Source organism: Elephantulus edwardii, unplaced genomic scaffold (assembly GCF_000299155.1).
Source record: "Elephantulus edwardii isolate Elephantulus edwardi_28Jun2011 unplaced genomic scaffold, EleEdw1.0 scaffold00090, whole genome shotgun sequence".
In the NCBI taxonomy this organism is placed as follows: Eukaryota; Metazoa; Chordata; class Mammalia; order Macroscelidea; family Macroscelididae; genus Elephantulus; species Elephantulus edwardii.
The window spans coordinates 6,631,648-6,656,569 of record NW_006399840.1 but is presented as its reverse complement, the minus strand read 5'-3'; the positions used below and the strand labels follow the sequence as shown (position 1 = coordinate 6,656,569).

The window sequence follows — 24,922 nt, the reverse complement described above, 5'->3', positions numbered from 1 at the left end:
ACAGTCCTGGGCACTACTGGTAAATTAAGCCCAAAGACGGGGAGAGAAAAAGGAGAGACAAATATAGTCGATACTGAGTATCACCAACAATCCAGACTGAAGTCTTCTATTTTAATCTCACCCCCTTTCCTGATTTGACACCCAACCATACCCTTGTGCAGACTGGAAGCAATCTTTATTTTTTATTTCCTAAGGCACATTCTATAGACTGCTGTGATTCAGTGAACCATACCCTGCTTTTCACTTGTGCATTGACCTCACCTTTTTGCACATGTTTTATAACGCTGTATCTCCCTAGCTCTTCAATAAATATTTGAATTAAAAAAAAAAAAAAAGATAGCAATACTGTCATTATGTGCCTTCAGGGAGGAACCAACTCATGGTTGACTCTCTAACGAGATTTCAGAGGCTATAAACTACCTGAGAGGAGATTTCTCACCCTTCTCTCTCAGAGCAGCTGGTGAACTTGAACCTCATAGAATATTAAACCATCCATCAAAATGCAGGATGCAATATAACTATTTTGTTTACACACACATAAACAACAAAACTTCTTTTAAGCATTATTGCTGAGTGAAATATCTCAGTCACAAAAGGACAAATATTGCATAATGCCACTGTTGTAGAGTGAGACTGACATGGGGGTTGGGGAAAACTGACAGAAGAGGGGATAGATAAAGATGAACATTATATTGGAACAGATGAGGGAAAGAACTGTTTAAAAGTAATATATAATTAGGCATTATTTACATGACAACAGTCCAGAGTAAGCGGTGCATAACAAAGTGGACTGGGCTGGTGGGGAAGGAGGAAATAGTGTTAAAATGAATGATTTTTTTAAGAGAAAAGCAAACTAGGGGTGGGGTAGGGAGGAAAATGTGCAACAATGAATGAGTGGAAATCCAAGTTTTCTATAAACTTTGGTTAAAATCACAATAAAAATTTATTTAAAAAGGGAGGAAGAAATAAAAAAAGAATGGCCTGCAAGTGCTTGGTCCTTCTTATCATTTTTCATTTATTCTTTAACTTCCTCTAAACTAGCTTTCACTCATCTGTGCATAAAATCCTCTGCCCGTATTCACCTTGACTTCCATATTGCTAAATCCAGTATGCTTGTTTCTCATTTGTTATCTTCTTAGAAATATTCAGTGCAGCTGAACCCTCAAGCCATTAAAGGTGGGGGGAGCGGGGAAGGGTCTGCGTTTTCCTGACAAGCCTCTCTTGGTTGGCTGTTCAGTTAGCTTTGCTGGTCAATCATTTCCTTTCCCTTTTTTGCCGGGAGATTGTGCTTTGGAGTTAGCAGTGCAACCCCCTACAAACTAGGCTATCAGTGCTCCACTACTTGCTCTGATATTTTAAACAAGAGATTTAAAAAAAAAAATCAATCATCTAAAGAGAGTTGTTTAATTGGTGGGTTCCTACACCATCCTCCCAATTGCCCCTGTTCTGGAGAACATTGGACCAGTCACTGTTAGTCTATCTCACTGAGGGTCTTCCCTTACTTATTCACGTGGCTTATCCATGTTACCAAACATCATGTCCTCCTCCAGACCCTGAAAAAACACCCTGTGATAGTAGGTAGAATTAAATTGGAAAAAAGAAACACAGAAAGATTTAAAGAGAGTTGTTTTTTAGTTGTTTTTTTTTTTTAATTCGGGAATAATTTTCTTACAGCTTCTTGAGAATATTTTGTTTTGAACAGTAAATGTCATATTTGTCTTTAGAATTTAATGTTAAGAGCACAAAGGCATAATTATTCTTCATTTTGCCCTATTTCTGTTGATCAATCGCTTTTCATAATTTGTTCATTTCTTTCTTTTCTAAAAGGGAGGAAGGGTAATATTTAGTGTATAAATGGATCATACTGATTTTATAAATATATTGATTATTTTGGACATAACCAGATGTGAAGAAGTCAACCTTTTCTGATTTGTGTAATGATATGATCTCCTTTAATGTATTTTGATGCAAATTTTTCATTTCAAAGATGAGGTGGGCTTAGGGAATTTTTTTTCCCCCTCTCTTTTGTTAAGAAGCTGGGAAATGAAATTGAGTCATGCCTCCAAACAGCTCACAAAGTTGCTTCTACATCCGCTATGTTATTTAGGAGACTTGAACTTGATTATATACTAATGTACTATGCTATTGATTGATTAGTTAGGACATGAATTATTATCCTCGAATTGCTGTTTGCAAGGCTTTTTAACTATCTTTGCAAACAAACTAACAGCCCAGGAAAAAGCTTTAAAAATAAATGGATGCCAAAAAGACATAATTCACCTTCTAAGCAGTTTGGTTTGGAGGGGGAAAAAATATTAACTTCATCTAGTCCTTGGGGCTTTGTAGCAATAAATATTGATCTGCTATGAAAAATAGCTATCTACTGTAGTTAATAGTGTTAAGCCTACTTTACCTGCTAAAAGAGGGAAAATGTAAAAAAATATGAGCTGCAGGGTAATGTTGGTGAGCAGAACCATTGTATGTTAATAGTTTTATTTCATAAAACACCACTCTTCATTGATTTTTTTTTTAATAGCAGGTGCAAAGTTGCTGAAGAAGCACTTCACACATGTTCCTGCTGGTTTTCTTTTCATCCTCCTATGCCAGATTTTTAAAACTGAGATAAAAGGATTGTAACAGTGCTTTTTGGTAGGGGAGGGGCTCTTATTAAAACACACACACACATTCTGAGAATAACTATAGGACGCACACCTTTCTCCCAACAGTACCTCAGTACCGAGCCCCCTTTTCGGTGGACAGCAATTTGTCTGTGGTGTGCGTCGACTGGAGCAGCTCCTTCCTTCTGAACGGCCCACTGAAGGAGTACGTACTGATGGATGGAGCGCAGCGTGTGTACAGCGGCTTCGACACCACCCTCTACATACCAAGGACAGCAGACAAAAGTTCGTTTCTGTTTCTCTTTTCGCCACTTGTAAGGTAGAACTGCAGTGTTTACAGGAATGTGTTTAGACCACATGCAAAACAAGACATGATAGATGTTCTGCCCATGAAATGCCCCTCGAAAGAATAATTTGCACATATGCAAACACAAAAAGCACTTTATTCCAGAATATCCACAAGTGGAGACTTTCTCCCTCAGTAGGAAGGTGGCGAGGGAAAAAGCCCCGAGTCCCCCTCTACAATTGCTTTTATGGCTTTCCTGGGTGCCGCTGTTGGGGCAGGGAGATTGAGATCGTGGTTGGTGGGTCGGGGGATCAGTCATGTGGGTTGGCTTTTGACGGGCTGGCTACTTTGCCCGCCTTTACTCTTTTTGTGTCACATGTTGTTGTTGTTATGTGCCATTCAGTCGTTTGCAACTCATAGCGACCCTATGTACAACAGCCCTAAACCGTGCTCTATCCTGTGCCAATCTCATTGCCTCTGACACACCCATCCCGATTACCCCAGTCACTGAATCAATCCACCTCATAGAGGGTCTTCCCCTCCTGCACTGTCCCTCCACTCTGCCCAGCATGATGTCCCTCTCCAAAGACCTGTCTCTCCTTACAACATGTCCAAAGTATGTCAGGCTTAATTCTTTACTTTGCAAGGACAGATAAGACTTTACTAGGGGCCTTAAGCTAAGAATTTTTATGGCCTGCTTCTGCTTCTGATATTAATGGGGGTCTATGAAAAAATGGGGTTTATGCTGTCCCTTCAATAGAGGCAACATTCCAAACCAAACCAAAATCGATCGCAGCCCAGGTGACATGCCAGATGTTACAGAGTAAAACTGTGCGTCTTCGGGATTCCTGGGCTGTAATCTTCGTGGAAATAGACCACCAGGCCTCACATCCAGAGTACTACTGGGTAACCTCAAACTGTCAACTGTTATGTTAGTAGTGTGGGCACAATCCAAGAATTTTCTAGGACTACTCTGTTAATTCTTTTCCTTCTCTAAACAAGTTCTAAGCCTCTTCAGCTCTGTCACTAACGCAGTCTTTGCTAGATGCCACTGAGTTGATTGTGAGTCAACGTAGTGATCGCTATGGGACTGCAGTGCAGATTCTTACTGCCAGACCCTCAGAACTCCCAATAGGAACCCTGTGAACAACAGAGAAAAAGAAAACTTACCCTGCGCCATATTCATGATGTCTGCCACACTCCGCCTCATTCCTGCAGTTATATTCAATTCATCTCACTTACAGTCATACTATTATTACTAATTACAGCTTTATTCTTGATTATTTTCTCATTAGAATGAAGTTGGCGTAAGTAAAAATATCACCCTTCCTCTGGAATTTCAAACTCTTTATTTTTTTAATGTTATGATAAATCGCTCTTTTAAAAAAGTATATTCAGTTGATAAATAGGTAGAACTCAATGCATTTTTTCAGGGCCGTGAAACTTTTCAGTGTGGTACATAGTGATGAGCACGTGACACTATGCAATTTGTCAAAACCCATAGGAGTTTGCAACACAGAGTGAGCTCTAGCCTGAGCTGTAGGGAGCTCTGGTGGCCTAGTGGTGAGACGCTGCACTGCAATTCCTAAGCCATGTAGTTCAAATCCACCAGCTGCTCTGTGGGAGAAGGATGGCGAATCTTCACCTATGTGATTTACTGCCTTTGAAAACCTGCTGGAGAGTGAGATATCGGTTGATTCTGACTAGACAGCAAACCTGAACTGCAACATTAGTCAATAAGGTATCAATATTGGTTCATCAATTTAGCAAATGTACTGTATGAACAGAGGTGGTTAATAAATAGAATAGAAATTATGTGCTAAGGAAAAAGCAACTCAAATTTCCTGCAAATTTTTTCCAGTGAACTCAGTTGCTCTAGAAAATAAAACCCCTTTAAAAAGAGATGCACATTATTAGTTGTTGTTGTTGTGTATCATAGAGTCAGAACCAACCCATAGCTGACCCTCCAGTGGATTTTCAGAGGCAGTTAATTGCACAGGAGGAGATTGTGTGTCCTTCTCCTACAGAGCAGCTGGTGGCCTCGAACTGCACATGCCTTTGGCATTGCAGTGCAACTTCTTGCCACTAGGCCACCAGAACTGCCTAAGGATTGAAAAAAAAAAAAGAGTCATTTATGCATTCTCCCCCCTCCCAACCCCTCTTGTTTAGCTTTCCTTTTCCAGGTCATCTGCACTACAGATGAAGGAACTGCGAAGACACCAGTGATTCAATATGATACTTCTGCTGGACTGGGTAAACCTTTTATTCCTATTTAACATGGCACCCACCCTTCCCAGTAGCATGTATGTTTGTATACACATATTTGTTCTGATTTATTACCAAAGACGATGTGAAAGGAATTGTGTTCAGTTTTTTGAAGAGCTCTTTTGGTATTTACATTAAAAACATAGTTAAGACCAAGCAAGTCCAATGCCAGCTATTTGATTCCAACTCAAGCCTATAGCACATAGTAGAATTGTCCATAGGGTTTTCAAGGTGGTTAATCTCCAGGACAGCAGACTGTCTCATCTTTCTCTGCTGGAGCAGTTGGTGGGTTCAAACTACTGACCTTTTGGTTTCAAAGATATATATTAACCATGGAGCCTTCAGTTCTCTCTTGTAATTAGGACACGTTTCTAAAATGCCAAAATCTGTAAACTGCAAAGGCCAAGTCAGCCAAAGACATCTACCTAAACTTCTCTCCAAATCACAAAGCCATCAATTAAAAGCAGTACGACTTTGTTTACAAAAGTCAGAGGGATGAGCTCCAAGACGAAGGGGGTGTTATTCCAGTTTGTATTGATGTTAATGATGATATTCTAGATTCAGACTCTAGAATGGTGAATTGGGCACATTTCTGTCCTGTACTCTCCATGAACCATCATGGCTGACTACTCCTACTATGCAACATAGCTGGAGAGATAAAATTGTAATTTTTTTTAAGAGAGTATTTTAAGTTGAATTCTCCCAACAATCTTCAATTTTTTTTAATGTGATATTCTACAGTTCCAAAGGACAAGATAGAGAAATTGTGAGCTTTCTCATTCAGAAACTTAGTCTCGTTTAAATTCTGATGATTGTTAGACCATATTACACACACACACACACACACACACACACACACACGTTGTATTTTGAGGAAAAATTATATCCCCAAATTCTGAAACAGATGAATGAACATAATTCCATACAAGCCAGCTTCAGTTTGTAGAAATAATATATTGTTTATATTTTCCCTGTTTATGTCTAGACACCATGTAAAATTTCTCCTAACCCCTAACCCAGTTCCTTCCACAGGTCTGTATCACTGTTCCATAGCCGCTGTGGTGTAGGACAGCCCTCTTTTGATATTCTTTCACCAACTCCAGTGGTTCCTCAGGCAGACAGATAGAGGTCTGAGAGGCACGCCATTTAGCCAGGAAAGCTCCACGAGCTTGTTGTTGAAACTAGAACTTGAGGATGGTTCTTTTGACTGTTGGCCTAGTGTTTGCTTCTTTTCCCCTTCAGCTGTGAATCTGCATTTTTCAGTATGCATAGGAAGTGTTGCAGTGTGTGTGTTTAATGTACACCATCCTCGGCTCCCACAGAAGCTCTGGTGGCTTAGTGGTAAGGAGCTGTCAACACAAAGGCTCTTGGTTTGCACCCATAAGCTGCTCTGCAGGAGAAAGATGGGCCACCTCGTTCCATGGGATTTATTGCCTCTGAAAACCCACAGGAGGGTTTCAATTCAACAGTACATAACAGCAACAGCAGGCCCACACCTGGAGATTAGAACTCAGTCGTTGTTGCTGTACACTGTTGAGTGGAAGCTTGACCATAGCTGACCCTCCACTGGGTTTTCAGAGACAGTAAATTATACAGAAGGAAGTTTGCCCATCTTTCTCCCACAGAACAGTTGGGGGATTTGAACCAAGTGCCTTTGGTTTGTTAGTGCAGCTCCTTCCCACTAGGCCATCAGCACTCCCTTCAAACTCAGAAAGGTCCAGGAATCTACACTTTAAACCATGTGACTCTGATGCCTGTGTCTTGGACTACACTTTGAGTAATGCCTATAACTGAAATTGTTCTACTTTCAGAATCCCTCTAGCTTAGTCCCCTGGGTAATCAGCATGGTGGACCTTACTTTGCACTAGGTTTGGAATTGGGGTTTTTCTTTGGAACGGAAGTCCAGCCACAGACATCCTGACACTGAACTTGAGCCTCCCATGGTTGCATAGAAGGGGTCTCTTGAAATAAAAGGGAGCCTTGAAAAGGAAAACAGCACTATCCTGATTTCAAGTTCTCCCTAAAGATGGGAAATCTCTGGTTGGTTCCTGAGTTCAGTTCTGAGGACCAAGTGTGTCTGGCGGCTGGACGCAGTGCAGAGATGAGAAACACAGGCCTGAGAGGCACCATGGCGAGTTCTAAGATGCACCTCCACAGTCAGTTTTAATTTTTGTGTTATAACTTTTGAAATATCCCTGTTCTCTTGCCTAAAGGCAGCCTCCAGGCTAAAAAGCCCCACAGACCTGCTTGTTCCTGGACTGGTCTATATAGAGTTGCTGTGAGTTAGCACAGGCTCCGCAGCAGTGGGTGAGGTTCTAAGAGCTATTTCTCTTTAGGGACTTTACACCCAGGCAAACTAACCTTCATTTCCTGGTACCTTACCCAAGCAAAGACCCCACCAGGTACATGAGACCCATACTAGTGTTACTTCCCTCTGAAGCATACAGAAAAAACTCAACTCTTCTAACATATCACCAGGATGTGTAGTTTTTACTCAGTCAAAAATTTTAAAAAATATTTTTCACTTCCATTGAATCAGAGCCAACTCATAGCTTACCCTCCACTGAGTTTCTGAGGCTGTAAATCACACAGGAGGAGATTGTCCATCTTACTTCCACAAAGCCTTTGGTGAAATCAAACAGCTGTTGAGATGTGGCCTTTGAGTTGACAGTGCAACTCCCTATGGTCTAAGCCACTGAGCAAACCTAACCAACAAACATTGTCTCTAACCCAGTGGAATCCTAATTCAGGAGCCCTGGTGCCATAGTGCATGTGGGGCCGCTAACTAACGGGTTGGTTGTGTACCATAGAGTTGGAACCAACCCGTGGCTGACCCTTCAGTGGGTTTTCAGAGGCAGTTAGTCGGGAGGAGATTGCCCATCCTTCTCCCGTGGAGTGGCTGGTGGCTTCAAACAGCATGCCTTCAGGATTGCAACACAGCTTAAATCCATTAAATCCATTAGCCATTTTGTGGAGGAAAAATTAGACACTTTCATCCCATAAAGATGTACAGTCTTAGAAATCCAATCAAGAGTCCATCTTAAATTAGTGTTCACACAAACGCAGTGGGTTGGGTTGGGTTTTATTTTGTTTAGGGAAACTCTGATCTGATTCATTTACATTGGAGCTTTAGATTTGGTCCTTCATGTTAGAGAGAGGGACCAAAGTGACTTTTTCTAACCAAAGTGCAGGACAGAAGTAGAGTTAGGGTTGGTCTTTTTGCTGGCGTGTGAATTCTTTTTCATAGCAATCCCTTGTTAACAAAGTAGAACTGCCTCATAGGCCCTGTTAGCTCTTTGAAGGCACTTTAACTGAAAGGTCAGTGGTTCAAGCTATGCTTGGGAGAAAGATGAGAAGATTTCGGGAGATGCTTTGGGAGAAAGCTATCTGCTTCCATAAAGGTTTACACCTTTGGAAAATGTGTGGCGTACTTCTATTCTCTCTTTTTCTCATGTCACTGTAAGTTGGAATCATCTCCACTACAATAGGTTTGGGCATTCGTTTTTGCTGTTCAACCTCTCTATGAAAGTAGGTAGTCAAGAATTCACATAGAATTGCTGTTGTTGTTATTATGTGTTGTTGAGTTACCTGTCCTAAGCCAGTCTCACTGACTCTGACACACCAACCCCCATTGTCTCCATTCCTGTATTAATCCAACTTATCTGGGGTCTTCCTCTCCTGTGTTGTCCCTCCACCCTTCTAAGCATGATGTCCTCCAAAGAACAGTGTCTCCTGACCACGTGCCAAAGTACATGAAATGGTGCATGAAAATTCTAGCCTCCAAAGAGAACCTGATTTCACCCCTCCAAGACAGATCTGTTTGTTTTCATGGTGGTCCAATGATATATTTAAGACTCTTTTCCAACAGCACAGCTCAAAAGTATCAATTCCTCTTCTGTCATCCTTAGTTTAGTCATTGTCCATCTCTCTGAAGCATAGCAAGTAATTGTAAAGACCATAATCTGGATTAGGCGCACCTTAGTCTCTATACTGACATCATTGCTCTTTAGCACTCTGGAGAGGTTTCTGACAGCAGATTCAAATCACTGACTTGTCTATTAGCAGCCTAACCATTGTGCCACCAATGTTACTATAACTAGAGTAATAGCTCTCCTTTAAAAAATGGAGTTAAAATTTAGTTCTCAGCCACCCACTTTCCCTTCCTTAAATATTAACGCTCCAGTATTGAAAGCTCTACCTTAACCCTTCCTCTAACAGTGTAGGTCTTCCATGCACACCCCTGAAGTGCTGCCAAAGGAAAAGTTTGTCCGAGGAGAGAGTGGGCATCTTCCACTGTGTCTGTCTGTCTGTCTTTGGGCTGGAGGGTGTTTGCTTTATAGGCACAGCTTATAGGCTTGTAGGTGCATATTATAGGTACCAGCCTGTGTGGCCGCCGTGTGGAGCTGCAGCTTTCAAGCTGGCCAAGCCATGACCAGGCTGGTACTGACCTTTGAGACCTTCCCCTCTGCAGCTGCCAGCCTGACTGCATGGTTTCCACTGAGCTCTGGTGCAGTGACCCCAGCAGCCCTTCCTTCTGCCCACCCTGACTCCTCTCAGCTTTCCCCACACCCACAAGATCTAATAATACTCCCATGGCCTCGTCTTCATTGAGTAAAGCTCTCAGCATAGGCCTGTATTAGTTATGGGTGCCAGTGACTAGATTATTGACACATAGAGGCCCCAAGTGACAGAGAAAAACTGCTCCATAGGGTCTCGTTGCCTGTAATCTTTATGGGAATAGGCCAGTAGCTCTTTCTCCTGCAGAGCCACTGGGTGAGTTTGAACCATTGACCTTTAGATTAGAAATCAAAGGCTTAAGTATTACACACCAGGACTTTTCAACATAAGAAAAACATTCATTCTAGTTGATTCTGGGGAAATGAGGGTAGGTGTGTCAGAGACAATAAGTTTGGCACAGGGTAGAGTAGAGTCAGAGTCCAGAGTTGTTGTACATAGTGGGACTATATGCATCACAAGTGACTTTAGGGTACATAACAAGAACAGTTGAGAGACAACGTTAATTTCATGTTCAGAAAAATCACCCTAACTGCAAGCTCGGCTTATGGATGGGCATGAAGGGTAAGATGTCTTATTGCAAAAACAGAGGGATGAGGATGTGCAGGGGGAGGGAGGATTAATCATTGGGTTGTACAATTTGATGGGTGAGGGGGTGAGGGAAATTGAAAGAATTTGCTCTACTTAGTATTCTAATTTTATAAATAAACTAGTAGAAAATAAAAAAAATAAACAATTTAAAAAGTTGAAGAGCAACGATGTCAGTCTGGAGACTAAGGTGCACCTGATAAAGGCCATGCTCTTTGCAATTACTTGCTCTGCATCAAAAAGCTGGCAATGATTAGGGATAATAGAAGGAGACGTGATGCCTTTAAGCTGTGGTGTTGGAGAAGAGTATTGAAGATACCATGGACTGCTAGGAGAACAAACACGTTCGTCCTGTAGAGGGTAAAACCAGGCTGCTTCTTGGAGGCAAGGATTCTGAAGCTTTGTGTGGCATACTTTGGTCATGTTGCAAGGTGGGATCAGTTCTTGGAGAGGGACGTCATGCTTGAGGGGATGATGCGACAGCGCAGGAGAGGAAGATCCTTGATGAGATGCATTGATTCAGTGACTGGGGTAATTGGGATGGGTGTGTCAGAGACAGTAAGATTGGAACAGGATAGAGCAGGGTTTAGGGCTGTTGTACATAGGGTTGCTATAAGTCTCAGGCGACTCTTCTAAACATTTCCACCCCACCCCTGTCTTTCCTGGGGACTTGCAAAGACAGCAATGATTGCCAGCCTGGGTGGTAATGTCAGGTGGTCTCCTGAAGCTGTAAGCTTTTCCCCTTCACCCCATGGACACCCTGACTTATTACCTGCACCAGCACTCAAGTGCAAACAGTGTGACACACGGTTGAAAACTTCAAGTTCATTGTCAGGCAAATAGATCACACAGCTGCTTTTGAACCAGTCTTCCCGTTTTCTTTCCTGGTTTCTGCAGGCCTGGTGCTGACGACTCCTGGAGAAAAGAGGGGGTCAGGGAACAAAAGCACGGAGTTCTACACAGAGCTGTGGTTCATTGTGTTAATGGCGATGCTGGGCTTGATCTTGTTGGCCATTTTTCTGTCCCTGCTACTACAAAGAAAGATTCACAAGGAGCCATACATCAGAGAAAGGCCGCCTTTAGTTCCTCTTCAGAAAAGGATGTCTCCACTGAGTGTCTACCCGCCAGGAGAATCACACGTGGTATGTGTCCGGGGAGGAAGCCCCACTTCCCTCCCACTGGCCGGCAGTGCTGGTTTTGAGAAAGGAGAAAGTGTTTTCCACAGCTGTGGCTAATGAGGGCTTATGTTTAACCAAATGCAGGAATCAATGAAAACACCCCACCAAAGTTCCCAACACTGGAATACATTGAAATCAGCAGGAACTTTAAAAATCACTATTGTTAAGGAGATTTGAGAGATCCTCGTTTCTTTGGTCTGGGTGGTATTTGAGCATTGCTGTTGTTTTAACTTCCCAGTGATTCCACTGTATAAACGAGAGTCTGCATCTTGCTGTCCGCTGCTAGTTAGGAAAAGTAGAGCTGAGCTGTAAGTGAAAGCATCCTGTGGATCAGAAACAACCCACCATGTATGCTGGTAGGATTGTGCTCAAATGGCTGATTTTTCAGAAGTAGATCATCAGCCCTTAACTTCCAAGGCACCTTTGGGTGGACTCAAACTCCCAACTTCTTGGTTAACAGCCGAGAGGGTTCACTGTTTGCACCAGTCAAGGGCTCCTATTTAAACTGAAAGAATGTAATTAGCATTAGTCCAACTAAGTATAGGGTCATCGCTGGTGTCCATAACCTTCTCAGCATCAAGAAATGCGCATCCAATTAAGGAAAAGGCCGGATTCTCTGGCCTTATGTGTCAGACTGAGCTCCCCCAACACCACTGCCAACACCACCACCACCACCATGTCCACTCCAACCCACCTGCCTCCGACACACATCACCACTGCTTATCAGAGCAGCTTAGTTTCAGTGTTGCTCTCCTTAAGATCTGTTCCAGCCCTCCTAGTTTTCTGATCAAGAAAGGGGACCTTTTAACACTCGACCATAACGGCGAAAGAATTTCAGGCTCCACTCTGAAAAGGGAAAAACAAGGCAGAAGTGCTTGGGAATGAGAGCCTTTTTTATTTCATTAACCTTTTCAGGATCACACAGCGTACAGATTACATACAGGCTTTACTTGTACCTTATTAGTTTGCAGGTCTTATTATGTGAAATAATGAAACTGAAACTCACCTCAGACACTAAGCAATAGTTAGTTTTCACTCACCCATTCACTATGCAGTTTTAATGACAAGCCTTTCATATATAGCGGTAGTGGTGGTTGTGTACCATCAAGTCAGAGCTGACCCAAAGCTGACCCTCTGGTGGGTTTTCAGAGGCAGTGAATTGCACAGGAGTAGATTGCCCATCCTTCTCCTGTGGAGCAGCTGGTAGCCTCGAACCTTGTGCCTTAGGGATTGCAGCACAGCTTCTTGCCACTAGGCCACCATATACAAATATTTACGTATTTTCGTAATAAAATATTTACGTATTTATATATGTAAATATGTATTTACAATATACTCACACGCATATCTATATTCAAGGTAGTATTTAATGTATGGATAAGAGTATGGTGAAACACTCTGGTGGTGCAATGCTTAAGTGCTCAGCTGATAACCAAAAAGGTCAGTGGTTCAAATCCACTAGGCACTCCACAGAAGAAAAGACCTGATATTCTGCTCCCATCAAGATTCTCTCACTGACTCATAGACACGGAGTTGGAATGGACTCGTAGCTAACCCTTCACTGAGTGTCTGAAATTATAAATCAAATAGGAGGAGGTTGCCTCTCTTTCTCCATAGGAGTTGCTGCTGGTGGATTTGAACTGCTTTTGGGTTAGCCATGCACTCACTGTGGACTCTACCACTAGTAAAGATCCCAGCCCAGCACACTGTATGAAGCAGTCCCGTGCTATCCTATAGCATCACTAAGATTTGAAACAGATTTCATGGTACACAACAATGATCTCATGATAGAGTCTGAGGATTACAAAGAACCCATTTAAAAATGTTCCCAACACTGACTGATGCTTCTAAATTTTTCTCAGTTTGACTCTGTGGCTGATATATCTGATGTGTCCAGCAATGTCACCCTAAAAAGTTACACCATGCACTTCGAGGTACCTTTGTGTGCTGTATTTCATGCATGATCTTCTGCATGCCTGTTGATTTTGCAGTTGGGAAGCAAATTAGCTCTGATTGAAGACGCTAAATGAGAGTCCTCACAGGCTTAGAGAACTTACTTTAGATGTATTCTGTATCATAATATTGGAGTGGCTTTCTCTTTTTGACCTTATCAGACATGACTGATCTTAAAGGCAAGACTCCTAAAAAGAGAGGAACAATATGGAAAGGAAAAAGGGAAAGGAGAAGACCAATTTCAGTCACAAGTCTTAGCAATTTTACAGTATAGCCCAGGTATACTTCTGAGTTACTGCAGGTTTGGATTAGATCAGTGCAATAAAGCCAGTCACACTAATATTCTGGTTTTCCAATAACAAAATATCTTGTAACAACAACAATATAGAGAAAGCTCAGTTGGCCTAGTGGATAGAAAGTTATGCTACCAAGTAAAAGGTGGGTGATTTTAATCTGAGGTCCTCAGGCCTGGTTTTAATTGGTTTTGGCCAAACATTCTAAGTGGTATAGCCCTGGTCTGTCCATTTGTTCTACAGAGGTAACTCGTGGTTGCTGTGATGCTAAACACTGTGACACTGATATGTCAAATGCGATAATGGTTACACATGGTGGACAGTGTTTGGTGGAGCTCCCAGATTAAAACAAGCTTGGAAGCAGGAGTGACATCCACTTCTGAAATAGCTTGCCTTCGGAAACCCTATGAACTTGGAGAAATGATGAAAGTTATACAAGTTTTCAGGTCTTCGGGTCATGGCTATGAGTCGTCTACGACTCAACAGTACTTAACAACAACACCCTGTAGTCTATTGAGTATATGAAGTAACACTATAAAAAAATTTAAAATATTTTGAGAATTATCAGAACATGACAGAGACACACAGAGTGAGCACATGCTGCTGGCACTTGCTGGATGCAGAGCTGCTGCAGATCTACCTTCAGTTTGTAAAGATCACAGTATTTATGCAATAAAATGGGATATAGATGCGCAGACTGTGCTCACTCAGCGGGTAAACCTGGGAGTCTTGACAGCTCTGGCTGCTCAGAAAAGTTCTAGATTGCTGCCATCCATGAAGAGATCATCTTGTTACCTCCGTAAGCCTTTGCACCACTGCTGCAGGGCATAGGCCATACCGCACAGAGACTGGCCAGAGCACCTGTCCACATGCTTTCTAGGTGCTAAAAACAATGGCATCTAACAGAACCTTCACTGCATTGTCACTCATAACAAGAAGCCAAGGGTCAGGGGCTCAAGAAGCTCACTTCTGGGAGAGAGTCCGTTCTTCCTGTCTTTGACAGTGGGTGAATTAATTTTCTGTCCTATTCCAACCCTATCTTCACTATACATTAACTACCAACAACAACTTTTTTTGCAGGGATTGGCTGACACTAAAATTCCTCGGTCTGCGACACCTGTGAGTATCCGGAGCACCCGGAGTGTGTCTGTTCTGCGAATCCCAAGTCAGAGCCAAATCAGCCAAACCTATTCCCAAGGTTCTCTCCACCGTAGCGTCAGCCAGCTCATGGACATTCAAGACAAGAAGATCTTGGTTGATGACTCGCTGTGGGACACCATCATGGGCCATGACAGTGGACTGGTCAGTTGATTTCTGCCACACAAGCAGTGGGTAAAGGTCACTTGTACCTCACTGAATGCAGCCACACAGTAGTCTTGAACGTGAGCATTTACCAATGCTCCCATGACCTCTTCTTTACGAGCATGTGTTAAGACATTGGTTGAGGCTGAGTGAAACAGTACTTTGCCTTGTTCTTCTGGAACACACTAACTCACCTCACTGCTATTCTCCTGCAGAGCTATTGGCAGATTTGAACTGCTGGAGGTGAGGCCTTTGGGTCAGCAGCGCAACTTCCTTCAGACTACACTAGCCACCAGAGTGTGTGTGTGTGTGTGTGTGTGTGTGTGTGTGTGTTATTTCATTACATCTAAAAATCAAATCCTGCTTATGACTGTTGAGCTCCATGCATTCAATTTCAGATCTAAAGTTTCTAAAAGGCAGGGATATTAGAATACACTAAATTGAAAGATAATATGTTGATAATTTGTAATGTGTAAAATGGCAACACTATATAGCCCAGCATACTACATTGAAGGGCTTAGCAGCATTGTTTTACCTAATCTGCACAAATTCTGGAAGGTAAACACTATGATCATCCCCATTCTTACACAGGGGAAAAAAGCCTAGAGATGAATCTAAGGGCACACAGCTAGTTTTTTTCATAAAAGTTAAAATATCTAAAAAAAAAAATAAAATCCTACTTTTGGCTAAGATCAAGTGTAGTTGGAAGCAGGAGTGGCATCCACTTCCTGAACATGCCTCCAGAAACTCTATGAACTTTGATAAATGTCGATAGTTGTAGAGGGGCTTCAAGCCTTTTGTTCATAGGGTCATTATGAGTCGTGCTCAACTCAAATGCAATCAACAACACAACACAAAGCTAGTAGGTGATATATAGCCACTTTTGTTTGCTTTGTTACGATAGTAGTGAAAAGCACTCTGGCAGGCTCGCGGGGTAGAGTTGTGCAGCCAGCACGAAGGTGGCACCTCTATGGTGGATCAAGTCCACCAGCAACTCCATGGAGAAAAACAGGCCCTCTCCTCCAATGAGATTACTGGCCTCTGAAAACCTACTAGAGGGTCAGCTGTCAGTCGTTCTAATTTGACAAAAATTTATTCGAAATTTTTGTGGCTTTTTCTGAGTACTAATGAATAGTACATGAAAGAATTCAATCAAAGTGTCTAACGGTAATAATACTCTTATTCAATTATCTGCTTATTACAACATTATAAATATTACTAGCCCTAAAGATTGAGATAGTTAACAGTTTTAGTTTACTTGGTTCCATAGTCAACATTCTTGGTAGCAGCAGCCAGGAAATCAGGAGATGAATTGCACTGGGAAAGTCAGCTGTGAGGGACCTTTCAAGAGTACTGAAGTGCGACTACGTCAGGCTGGAGACTAAGGTGCGCCTGATCTGGGCTATAGTCTTTGCAATTACGTGCTATGCATCGGAGAGTTGGACAGTGACTAGGGATGAGAGAACTGATGCCTTTGAGCTGTGGTGGAGAAGAGTGTTGAATATAGCATGATGGACTGCTAGAACAAACAGGTTTGTCCTGAAGAGGGTGAAGCCAGAATGCTCCTTGAAGTCAAGGATTCTGAAGCTTCGTCTGACATACTTTGGGCATGTTGCAAGGAGGGATCAGTACTTAGAGAGGGACATCATGCTTGGGAGAGTGGAGGGATGGCGCAGGAGAGGAAGACCCTCGATGAGATGGATAGATTCTGTGAGTGGAGTGGTGGGAATGAGTGTGTTTCAGAGGGTGGGGTTGGGATAGAACGGCGTTTAGGGCTCCTGTACATAGGGTTGCTCTGAGTTGCAAGCGACTCGATGGCACGTAACAATAAAAGAAATACAGTAAGAGAATTAATAGAATGTAGTAGCTTACCTTCCCACTTTTCTGCTTACTCTAGAACTTAAGTCTCAAATATATATATATGAACATACACACGCACACATACACATCCTTCCTAGTTTACACTTGAGAAAACTGAGGCTTAGAAGACAGAATCTCACTCAAATCATGCACAAATCATGTGTGCATGCATGCAAGTGCCCCTCTGGGTAATAAAAAGGGCGTCATAAAACATATAGTTAGTTGTTGTTGTGTACCATAGTGTACCCGTAGCTGACCCTCTGGCGGGTTTCCAGAGGCAGTTAATTATCTGAGAGGAGACTGCCCATCTTCCTGTGGAGCAGCTGGTGGCCTTGAACCCCAGGCCTTCAGAACTGCAGTGCTGCTTCTTGCCTCTAGGCCACCAGAGCTCCCTAAGTAGAGTTTAGCATGTGATATTAGCCTTTATTAAGTATCTACTGATTACTATTAACTTAAAGCAGGAAAAATATGGGAAATCTTGTGCAATTAACTGCCCCTGAAAAGCCACTGGAGGGTCAGTTATGGGTTGGTTGTGACTCAACGGTACACAACAGCAACACTGACCTTAAGTTGATAGATAACACTCTAACCAATGACTGGTATATTTTCCAGTACGTGGATGAAGACGACCTGATGAATGCCATCAAGGGATTCAGTTCTGTGACCAAGGAACATACTGCATTCACAGACACCCACCTGTAACTGGACTACGGAGGATGGGATGCAAGTTCCACATCAAGCCATTGCCATTTAGTCATCTTTATAAAAAGACTGTTTTGAAAGTGTTCCTCTCCTGTGGATGTATAAAACATTTTTCTGGCTGTATAAAATGAGGGGTTAATTTTTATATAAAAGTATTTGGTTTGCTATTTTCTTTGTGGAAGAGAAAGAAATCTGTCATTTTCACCTGGCTCTGCTTGAAAGTGATGCTTCTGGTTAAATGAACGTTAATGTGCTGTCAAGTTGGAACTGACTCATGGCTGACCCTCCAGTGGGTTTCAGAAGCTGTAAATGAAATGAGAAGAGACTACCCACCTTTCTCTGTCAGAGCAGCTGATCAAATTAATGTTGTTATTTACCAACGAGTTGGAACCAACTCATAGCTGACCCTCCATTGAATTTTCAGAGAAAGAAAATCACACAAGGGAAATGGTCATCTTTCTCTGGCAGAGCTGCAGGTGGATGAAAACTGAGGGACACAGGTTTGGCAGCTTCTGACCATTATTGTTTGTTGTTAGGTGCCATCAAGTCAAGTATGATGTACAGACACCCTATGGACAGCTGACCCGAACCCCGCCATATCCTGTGCCATCCTCATCATCTCCAACACACTCGAGCCCACTGCTGAAGCCACTGTGTCAATTCATCTTGTTGGAGGTCTTCCTCTCCTTCGCTGACCCTCCACTCTTCCACTAGTCAGTGATAATCAGGGGTCAGCCAAAAATTACCATGAGCAAAGCATACTGGCTGAAAAATTGAGATTCTTCTGAAAAGACCTCTGCTGGTCCTTCCATGATGACCCATTTCTATCAGCATTCACACAATCCCATCACAACGATTGTAATGATCATAAATAACTGTGCTGAGCTGGGGTGGGGGGGAATCTCAATTTCAGGCTAAGCTGAATCTAAGCCCAAACATTTTAGCAGAGCATCATGTAACTCTCTGTTCTTGCACTTACCAATCTTCTGAAAATCTGATGACTAAACATTTTGTTTCAAAAAGAAAAATATTCAACACTTTCACAATGTGACCAGTGTTTCCATTTCACATATTTTACACCATTTCGAGAATCCATTTTACTTTTCTTTTGGAGTCTTTATTTTCATAAAATTCTGTCATAAACTGACTACCAGGGAATACTGACACCAACTTAGCACATCTGAAATGAAACTACAGTTCTTTTTGTAGCATTTAATCAGTCCATGTGGACTTAAGAAAAAACATTTTATCCATGATCTTTGCATTTTTTGAAATTGTTTACCATATTTACATGCAAGTCACGATACTGCATACCCATATAGAACCAAGTTACATAAAATGCAGGGTTAACTTTAAAACTACTGTTTTAAATTCCAAATATATATACATCTATATGTACATAAATTTAGCATTTATATATAGAATATGCATATGCATACACGCACACACACACACACACACACACACATATGGAGTCCTGGTAGAACAATCATTAAATTCTCAGGGGCTAACCAAAAGGTCGGCTCTTCAAACCCCCTCAATCACCCTATCGTCCCCTGGAGAAAGATGAAGCATTCTGACTATGTAAACCTCACCCTTGGACACCCTGAGACCATTCTACTTCAACTAGACAGTTGCTATTAGTTGGATTAGACAAAAGGCTTGGTGTATCTGTATTGGTACATAGGACTCTATATGACATATAAAATCCTTGATTTCAGAATCCTGAGGCTGCTAGCCAAAAGGCTGGCAGTTGTAATCCACCAGCTGCTCCATGAAAGATGGGTCGTCTCCTCAAGTAAAGATTTATAGCCTCAGAGACCTAGTGGATGGTTAGTGTGAACGGTAACCAACTCAACCAGTTACTACCTTAGCCCTACAATCATTAAGAGCACATTACTACAACTACCAATTTTCATGCCTGAAAAACCTTGTCACCCGTTCTACTTGGATCACCTAATCTGGTGGCCTAGTGTTAAGAAACCACACTGCAATCCCAAATGGACTCGGTCTGACTCCACCAGCTTCTTTGCTGGTGGATAGGCAATGCCCTTCTGTGATTAACTGCCTCTGAAAACCCCCTGGAGGGGCATCTATGGGTTGGTTCCAATCTGAAGGTAAACAACATTTAGTCAGCTGCACTGTGGGGTAAAGATAGGTAGGCTCTTCCCATTAGATTTATGGTTTCTAAAAACCAGCACACTACAACAATCACTAGCGAGAGTTCTACCTCAAGAAACATTTTTGTTCATTACCAGAAAATTAGAGCCATTTAAATTAGTACTTCATGAGAAACAATTTAAGAAAATTCTTCTTCTATCACTCTCAAAGGTCTTAACAACTCAGCAGAATTATTTTGAACCTGTGTGTACAATGCGTGATTGTCTGGCAATATCTTGTGCATTTATATTCAAAGGTCAGTGGGTTTCCCAAAACTGACTTAACAAAAATATATGAAGTCAGGAATATGAATTACTTTACAATTACCCTGTAGTCCAACAGGTAATCACTGTGAATTCTTGGGACTGTGGTACATCTTCCAAATTCATACAAGGTCAGCTCTTTAGGTGGACCAGCCAATTCCCAGCCAAACCTTGCCAATCTGATGTGTCAAAAGCACAAACAGTATTAACCATACACTCCTTCTCCTTGGTTAGAACTAGAACGACTCGAAGCAAAGCTGAAATGTGTACATTTGGCAGTGTATGTAGAAACCTTAATAGATTCACCACCACCATACGAACGTTTATACATTCTTAAATGGAAGAATTAGATTGGCTACTTTGGATTATGGGTTGTTACGTCTGACTGGTGAGTCTGCCACTTCATTTACAGTAGCACAAATGTAGGTAAGGCTGGATTTCTGCCTCAAAAGAGCTACTTAAGGTATACAAGAAGTGTTCCAATGGAGTGTAGAGCCATCGGAAGCCTTGAATGAGTTCTGTCCAAAGCACTGCCCCTCTGCACTCCCTGTCTAACCTTATTTGCATGCATTTCAAAGAAATTCTAAGGTTTTGGTTTTTGTCTTCAAGTGGTATTTTGTGCCAAGCTTACACCATATGAACTCATTTAAAAGTTCCTGGTGCTTTTAAGCAAACCAGAAAGACTCCACATCTCAGCCACATCTCCCTTGTTGAGAAAATAAGCAAGCTCTCTAGCGAAGCTTTTTAAAAATCTAAAATTTCTCACTCTTGTGTATACAGACCACATGCTCAGCTTAATAACTACCGTGTTTTGCTATTCCTATTAGTAACTGTACAGTGATTTAAGTTTTGTTTCTAGATGATGTTATTTCTATTACATGAAAAACCTAGGCATGGATGTGCTGTTACCTAATCTTCATCTGAAAATTTTATTGGCATCAACACGACGATTCAACCTGAAAAATCTGTAAACAAGAATAAGTATTAAGGAGCTTAATCATGTCACATATTAATATCACTTTATTTCCAATGCAAAAACATCATGTAAAATAATCTAAAGATGGTTTGCTTAATAGGTATTTAAATGTGAAGTTTAATACATTTATGAAAAAATATTCTAAAGACTCTAAGTTCTATTTATATTGTACACATGAATAATGGTGCTAAAGGTTTGACTATTAATAGGATGCTGTGGAGAATTCGAGTCTTCAGTGTACATTAGTACTGACTTGTTTTCTCCAACTACATATGTTAACTAACATGGGGCCCAAGCAGACAAGTACTAGCAGTCTGAATTCACTAGCTGTTCTGAAGGGAAAAGATGAGACTGTCTGCTCCCATTAAAATCCATAGCCTCAAATAGCAGTGGAACCCACTTTGGGGCAGTGGGTCTGGTCTGGGTTTTGAGAAACTGTATAACCTTAGGTGATTCTGATCCACAGCATAGTTGAGCAAGCCAGGAATAAGATCACAGGTTCTTAAAAGAGGCAAGTTTGTGTTCCAAAGGTGGCTCAGTGCCTGCCTGGCCTGGTTAGGCTATATGTCTTCTCTGGGCCTTGGTGCTTTGATGTGGGAAATAAGAAGGATCTTACTGATATTTTAACATTAAAGTATAAAATTATGTGGGGAAACTCCATTTCATTTTTTTCTTGTCACAACCTCCCTAAGGAGGTAGTGGTTGTTATATACTGACTCGTGGTTGACCCTCCAAGTGGGTTTTTCAGAGGCAGTATGGGAGGAGATTGTCCATTTTTTCTGTAGAGCGGCTGCTGGACTTGAAGCCTCTGCCACAGGGTTGGCAGCGCAACTCCTTACCCTCAGCCACCAGAGCTCCATAACTAGGTAGGTATAAGGGAAAACTCAAACTTAGGGGGATAACTTATTCAAGGGTATGAAGTGCCAAGGCAGAATCAAATCCTGACTCTAACATCGATGTTCAAACTCTTATTAGTGAAAGAAGTAAGATTTGACTTGCAATATAATCCAACCCACGATATAGGAAACTGCTCCGTTACAGGATTTTACTACACAACAGTTTTGTTCTACACACTTTTACTCTTGGAAAAGACTTGGTAAATACTTAAAGTTTTTCTTTTATTAAAAAAAAAATAATTTCTTCCATGCTCACACAACTACCACGTAACTGAAAATAACTGCAAGTCTTTAGTTAGCCATTTTAAAACTGTTTTCTTGTACATTTCCCCACGTGACAATATACTGAAATTCTCCCTCCACCCCTTCTTTCACTATGGAAGAAGCAATGAAATGAACAAATACAAGAAAATACACTTTACACAACACAGTTGTCTCTCAAACAACAAAACCACATGGTCATAATTATTTTTATTTACTTGATAAATAAATACAGAGGACCATTGTGAAACCACCGGCAATTTAGTTAACATTATTTTCACCTTTACTCACTATTTCTCAGAATGGGATTATATACATAATTCACCAATAAGCCCATGACCACACTGAATTTAAAAATTACTCCATTTTGCAGAAACTTGACAATCATTCCAATTAAAGTAAGGAAGGAAAGTTTAAAAAATTAATCTTCTTTTTACGTTCACAATTTAAAATTTATTCAAGATCACATTTTTACAGCAGCCCAAACTATTAATCAAAAATTCAAAACTACACTCTTAGAAGAATAACAAAATGGCCACATTCTAAATTTTAGGAAGCTCTCTCAAGTTCCAAATGAAATCTGTTGCTAATTGTCTAAGTGAAATTTGTAGGCGAGTCTGAAGAGGTTCTTGGCCTTTCTTCAGTGTTAGAAGAAGGAGTGCTGGTGGGACAGTGCTTTACACACTAGGCTGCTCATGCACCAGCTGCTCCATGGAAGAATGATGGAGCAGCCTCCACTAATCAAGATTTACCTCAGAAGCCCAAAGGTGTGTCATCATGACTCAAAATTGATCTGCAGGCAGTGAGTTTTAGTGCAAAAAATAAAAAAAGTTGGGACCCATTTCAGTGGTTTAAAGCCTGCATATGCAGCAAGTAAAGGGAAGAATTACTAGTTTGGTTCAATTGCTTCAAACTGAGGGCACTTTATATATAATTGAAGGATACTCATAATCCCTGAGACTATCTGCATTTTGGTTACTAAATTGGTAAAAATAAACAACAACAAAAAGCCAGGCAGGCTAAGATCATTAACTGGTACAATTTTCCATGCTGGGCACTAAAAGCTTTGCTCTTCATTATTATTTTTGTTTCATCAATTCAATCATAAGACAACTGTTCTAACTTGAATGATTAAGTGGACTTTTGACATTTAATATTGGTGATACTGGCTAAGATTCAACAACTTCAACAACAAGCAGCAAAAAAATAACACAAATTAAAAAAGAAAAATTACCCTAAAGGACTTACTACATATGGAATTGGGATCTGGTATTCAACATCAATAGTGTTTTTGAGTTATAAGATTTCCCCACACCCTCCTCAACACACACACACACACACACACACACACAAATAGCACCTCATTCAAATATCTGGTAAACACTTTGCAAATATAATAAGGGTGGGGAGATCAAGTTCTGAAGAGAGTTATGTGATTCACTTACGATGACACTGCAAGACAAGTCCCAGGCATAATCAAGACTAAGAACAGTGTGGCAGTCCCCATTCTAAGAGGATGCTCACATGACATACAGGTACCATCCTCTTAAGGCATGATGCTTTGCCTTCCATCAACAAACAGCAGCTAAATGTAGATGCTGACTTGTGATTTAGAAATGATTCCATTAAACGTAAAACTGAAAACCGACCAAAACAAAACAAAAACATGAAGTAGTAAAGTTATTTTTATATTTTAACTCCTTTACTCTTGGTAATTGTTAAAAAGATACTACAGGAAGTTTAATTTGTAAAGCTTTGATGTAAAAACTCATTTCAGAGCTAGTAAAATTTGATTTTCATCTATATTTAACAAAACAGCTATCTATTTTGATGTGTTTTCACAAGCTGTATTCCTGACCTGAAGAATCACTCTTCTTGTGCCGAGGAGATGGCGTAGTCTTGGTGGGAGATGGGGATGCAGTACCAGGTGAGTCAGTACCTCCATCAGAAGTACTCGGGGAAGATGCGAGATAGGGAACTTTCTTTCTCCCCAGGAATCCTCCTCCTTCAAATCCTCCTTTCTTCCTTAATTCTACTTTATTTTCATTTTCATCTTCTGATGACTTTTTCTTGGACTCTGAAAAACCTTCAGTTATTTTATGAGCTTCCAATCCACTATCTGTTTCTTTCAAACTTTTTATTTCTGTTCCAGGAGACTTTCTTTCAGATACATTACACTCCCCTGTTGCTCGTTTCATTTCAGCTTGTATTGGACCCAAGTTGCCATTTTCAGGGACAGCTCTTTCTACATTTCTGTTCAAATTAATAGTCTGGAAGTCCCGATAACTGTGAAAGCTTTCAGTCCTTCTCGCCCTTGCTAGCAAGGGACTCTCTCTGTAAGGCCTCACAGAACTGTATGTAGCTGCTTCATGGATGGTTTCATAGTGCTGAAGTTGAAGGCTGAAATAGATTTTCAAAAGATTATAGTTCAGTTTTTGTCTCTGAGATTTCTCAGAGGCTTATCAATTAAATATCTTTAAAACATGTATCAATATGTATATTTATACATATATATAAAATTTATTTGTTAACCATTACATACAGAGAGACCATTACATGGGGAGTATGTGGGGGGGGGGTATGTGTACATGTGCGGTGCATCAGGGAACTCTGGCAGCAAAGTCTATAGAGAACTGCACTGCTATCCCAAAGGTGGCAACTCTCTGATAGTGCAAATCCACCAGTGGCTGTGAGAGACAGAGGGCCAATCTCCTCTCATGTGATTTATCATTTCCTGAAAACATGCAGGAGAGGAAGCTATGAGTTGGTTAAATAGAGTATGTATGCATGCATCCCTGTCATTTTA

The 24,922-nt window shown here is 41.2% G+C and overlaps 2 protein-coding genes across 3 annotated transcripts in view; one reads left to right on the top strand and one right to left on the bottom strand.

The window, feature by feature from the left end:
• The window catches only part of USH2A (Usher syndrome 2A (autosomal recessive, mild)), a 1,454,174-nt gene extending 1,436,614 nt beyond the window's left edge, over window positions 1-17,560 (top strand). Inside the window, exons 68-72 of the mRNA XM_006890571.1 lie at window positions 2,727-2,903; window positions 5,074-5,157; window positions 11,170-11,414; window positions 14,777-14,998; window positions 17,471-17,560. Coding sequence (XP_006890633.1) covers window positions 2,727-2,903; window positions 5,074-5,157; window positions 11,170-11,414; window positions 14,777-14,998; window positions 17,471-17,560 — 818 coding nt within the window. The remainder of the gene's footprint in view (window positions 1-2,726; window positions 2,904-5,073; window positions 5,158-11,169; window positions 11,415-14,776; window positions 14,999-17,470) is intronic.
• A 5,902-nt stretch (window positions 17,561-23,462) lies between these two features.
• The window catches only part of KCTD3 (potassium channel tetramerization domain containing 3), a 91,430-nt gene continuing 89,970 nt past the window's right edge, over window positions 23,463-24,922 (bottom strand). For both annotated transcript variants that reach the window (XM_006890558.1, XM_006890559.1), the window contains exon 18: window positions 23,463-24,516. In XM_006890558.1, coding sequence (XP_006890620.1) covers window positions 23,955-24,516 — 562 coding nt within the window. In that variant the 3' untranslated portion in view covers window positions 23,463-23,954. The remainder of the gene's footprint in view (window positions 24,517-24,922) is intronic.